Raw genomic sequence first — 4,401 nt, forward strand, 5'->3', positions numbered from 1 at the left:
ACAGGAGAGGCATACAGGGCCATGGACTTGCTTGTGATGAGGTTATGGAAAGCACCATGCTAATTGCTTTCAAATACAGTGATACCTCGGGTTAAGTACTTAATTCGTTCTGGAGGTCCGTACTTAACCTGAAGCACCACTTTAGCTAATGGGGCCTCCTGCTGCCGCCACGCCGCTGGAGCACGATTTCTGTTCTCATCCTGAAGCAAAGTTCTTAACCCGACGTACTATTTCTGGGTTAGCGGAGTCTGTAACCTGAAGCGTATGTAACCTGAGGTACCGCTGTATGCTTGAACTCGGAAAGAAAAAGCAGAAAGACACTTTGACAGGGGTTGTTTGTTTTTTAATTACATGATCAAGAAACGCTACAGTCACCCTGACTGTACTCATTCAAGCCTGATTGCACAATTCTATAAATTATAATACAAGAACAAGTACATATGTTAGGAACCATCCATGATCAAAAGTTCTCTGGCTGACGAGAAGGCTTTTTGAAGTTGTTACAATATAATGCATGTAAAAATAGAAAGTTTAAAAACCAATCTCATCAGAGAGTCATTTCCATTTGTATGGTGAAATAAATAAGGCAGCAGAAGCCATTAGTTAGAAGTGGCCTCCTTCAGGTATGCTATTAAATCTGCCCTCTCCCCCTTCTTCTTAATGCCAGCAAATATCATCTTGGTTCCTGGAATATACTTCTTGGGGTTTTCCAAGTAAACCATCAGTGTATCTTCTCCCCAGGTTATACCTAGGAAACAACAACAGTATTTAACAAGATGTTGTCTATATAAAGAATCCAACAACGCCCCCCCCCCATTTCAATACTTTGGTCCAATGTTGAAAACCATGTCATATGGTTCATTTTATATTTAAAACCACCAGCAGATTTGGACAGACAAATTAGGCAATCAGGACATGAACTGGTAACTTTTAAGACCAGTCACTGAGGCATTACTCTTAAAGATGTTGTTACTGTCCCTGAACTGAAAGCACATGATGGGAGGCGACACTTCCTGCTCAACCCTGCTTGTTTGTACAGTCATGATGCTACCTGTAAAATTCCATGCTATATTAGATAAAAGCCAAGTCACGCATAGGCAGTAAATTGCCGTGCAATGCATGGCAAAATATTCCCCTAAGTGGGCATTTGTTAAGATGAGGTCCTGAGTATTTTTGTTTTGGGAACTCTGAAATTGCTCGTTCTCATGACAGTCAAAACCTAAAAGCCTGCCCACTGCATGCAACCACTAGGTGGTGTTTCTATGGCTCTTTACTTGGCAAACAATTTTTTGCCAGCTAACCTGCACCAATAGGTATGGAGCTGGGAGTTGCAAGAGAGACACTAATCTAGTGTGGGCTGTCTCATGATTAAATGGCAGCTCAAAGCTGCTGCAAAGAGGAAGTTAGGAGGCTGACTCGAGAGAGAACAGAAACTAAATGGCAAGTTAATTCTTGGAAGCAGGCAGGAGTGGCAGCAGCATGTACCTGGACTCCTGCCACACCACTGCTGGGACAAGGTCAGTGCTCTGTGGATGCACCAGTGGAGCCAATCCAGCACTCCCCCTGGTGCCATGCACACAGAGCCGACCTTCCTCCTCTGCATCCTGATAAGCTGCGGTTGACTCCCTAGCCACCTTTCCTTGATGACCTAAAAGCAGGGCACATAACAGGCAATGAAGTGGGACTGGTTGAGTTTTGGAAAGATGCAGAGCACATTCCAGAATGCCCTGGTCATGGGAGTGAGCATGCATTCTATGTTACAACTATGTCCTCCCTATTGACTGCTACTAGTTTTCCTGCAATCTGATTTGCAAAGCTAATGGGACACTTCCATTTTACCTTTGCTTTTGTTGGCGTCTGTGTAAGAGAAACCTTCGGCCTGACCAGTCTTTCGGCCAAAAAGACCATGAAGGTTAGGGCCAGTCTTGTGCTTGCCTCCCTTCTCAACTGTGTGGCACTGCGAACACTTCTGAACAAAGATCTTCTTGCCCTTCTCAACGTCTCCCATGGTCACTGCTGAAGAAAAACAAGAACATCATACAATCTTAAACATTTCAAGGTCAGTTGGGCTCATCTGAAGTGAATGAGAAACGCAGTAAGAATGCAAAGATCCGGGTACTTCTAAAAGCGGCCATAAAGAAAACAAAAAACCAAGCACAAAACAATGCATTTTAAAGCCAGTGACTATGACCAGTAGATCAACTTTCAAAAGCTATTAGGTTTTACTAATGTTACATGTTAAAATGAAACATTAAAGAAGAAAATGGTCTGTCCCTGGGGTTCAAAACTATCTCAGGAAATTTGTTTGGAGCATTTGTTCTAGAGTAAGATAGCATAAGTGAATATCAAAGAGCTTGTCTGCATAAAACAAGGTATCAGATATATTCAATTCTGTCTGATTCATAGTAATCTATATTCCTGTAGTGTCATCATACCCAGGATACAATCAGGGCAAGCTAAGTTGTTCGTGACACTGTTATTGTGCAACACTACAATCCTATGTACTTTACTTGGGCGGTTCTTGCTTCCAAATCAACATGCACATGGCTGAAATTATTAAGCAAGAGGTGTTCCAACATTAGTGCCTTATTTCCTCAACAGGACCCACTACTGCCAAACCTGTTGAGGAAATAAGGGTCATGCTAAGTGTTATTTCTCAACTTCCCTCTCAGTTTGGGGGCAGTCTCAAAAACTGTGGTTAGGACAGTGACACCAGGAAAATTGTCCGTGTTACAGAGGTAAGTGAGAGAGGCACTGTAATGTTGGAACAAAGCATGCCTTCCTTCTCAAGTCTCCTGTTTCACAGAGTTAAGGGAGCATCCACAAGATCACACTGAACAGCAGGGACGAGCAGTCTCTCTTTGCCAGCCACCCTCACAAATATGGAGTTGGTAAATAAAAGGATAGATTTAAAATACATATAGCACATGTATGTATATGTATATATGCATTTAAAATTTCTTCTTTTAAATACCAACCCCGTATTTGTGAGTGGCTGGCAAATAGAGACTGCTAATCCCTGCTGTTCGGTGTGATCATGTGGACGCCCTATATATATAGGGACCAAGTTCACTCTGTGCCTTTAGCCATGCTTGGTTTTCGGCGGGAAGCTCCAGGCCGCGCGAAAAGCTTTGCTTAAGGGCGGGATGAAGGGCACGAGTTCACGCGGGGGGTCAAACCGGCGCGCAGCAATGTTCTTTTCTCGGGCGGCCTCTTTCATTGGGGTCAACGACCTGTGCCTTCCTTTTCGGCTTTATGTGGAGCTTCACAAGGTCGAAAGATGCCCAGAAGCAGCAGCAGCCTCTTCCTTATCTTGCATAAGGGCGCATGCTCGAAACCTGATAAAATCGCCGCCGCCGAAGCCTATGAGTCAGCGCTGCGGGGCCTCTGGGGACGCCGCGTCCCTCCGGCAGGAGACACCGGCGTCTCCACCACCCGTGGAAGGGAAGGGCCGCTGCAGGGGCTGCATCTACAGCCCCTTCCAGGGCGATGACCGGGGGGGGGGGGGAGGCCATGAAGTGCCGCGATTCCGCCGCGCTCCTGCTCCAGGCCACGTGGAGGCGGCCCGGCCTCTCTCCCAGGCCTCTCCCCCCGGGCTCACCTGCCTGACCTTGGCCTTCCGCACAGCCCGCTCCCGCCTCGACCCGCTTCTCCTCCCTGCCCGGCCTACAGCGCAGGCCTCTGCTTCTCTCCTAACCCCACTCCTCCGGTTCGGGGTACGGGGTGCCCCCCTCCATTCCTCACACGAGAGGCTCCCGCTCCCTCATTCATTACCACGCAAAGTAGAGGAAGGGATACAAAGCCGCCGCCGCCGCGCGTTCTCCTGTCAAGAGTTCCGCAGACTGAGCCCAAGGGCACCCCGTACGCAACGCTATGTAACCGGTGTCCGCACAACCAAGCTTCCCTCCGGGGGCCTGCCGCCGTCTCTCTCAGTTGGCCAATCGGACGTCGGCTCGGAGAAGCTGTATTGGGCCAGCCGGACGCCTGTCAGCGTGACTAATCTCAGCAGGTTAGGTTGAGCCCGAGGGGATCTCGGGTGAGCCGGCTTTGGCGTTGCGCAAAGGCAGGGACGTAGGGAGATGACGACAGCGGCGCATGTGCAGAAGAGGGATAGCGGCAAGGTCAAGCACGCTTGAGGATGCTGGCTTAAAAAAAAAAAAAGGTCATGTGATTGGATGCTCCTCCCTGCAAAAAGTGACGTGCGTGGGAATTCCGCCCAGTGTGTGATTGGGCGAGGATGTTGCAGTTCCTCTTCGTACAATGAAGGGGGATGCCCCATTCAGGTAATGATGGTGTAGTCACAAAGTTACAGGTAAATGATGCAATTAGGGAGCAAGACAAGTTGGAACGACTCTATTAACCTTCGCACCCAGAGCAAAGTATTAAACTGTATAGTCTGAG

At 47.9% G+C, this 4,401-nt stretch overlaps 1 protein-coding gene across 2 annotated transcripts; it reads right to left on the reverse strand.

Annotated features, from left to right (window-relative positions):
* Positions 1 to 321: 321 nt before the first annotated feature.
* On the reverse strand, positions 322 to 3,936 carry LOC128424144 (cytochrome c). 2 transcript variants are annotated; one of them, XM_053410024.1, is made up of 3 exons: positions 3,775 to 3,936; positions 1,840 to 2,013; positions 322 to 748 (listed from the first exon to the last, which is right to left on the reverse strand). In XM_053410024.1, the coding sequence occupies exons 2-3, from the start codon at positions 2,006 to 2,008 to the stop codon at positions 600 to 602; spliced, it is 318 nt and encodes a 105-aa protein (XP_053265999.1). In that variant the 5' UTR covers positions 2,009 to 2,013; positions 3,775 to 3,936; the 3' UTR covers positions 322 to 599. The 2 variants fall into 2 exon arrangements, with proteins under 2 accessions (XP_053265999.1, XP_053265997.1); XM_053410022.1 differs by having other exon boundaries at positions 1,840 to 2,016; positions 3,775 to 3,929.
* Positions 3,937 to 4,401: the final 465 nt, after the last annotated feature.

This window comes from Podarcis raffonei, chromosome 12, assembly GCF_027172205.1.
Source record: "Podarcis raffonei isolate rPodRaf1 chromosome 12, rPodRaf1.pri, whole genome shotgun sequence".
NCBI lineage: Eukaryota > Metazoa > Chordata > Lepidosauria > Squamata > Lacertidae > Podarcis > Podarcis raffonei.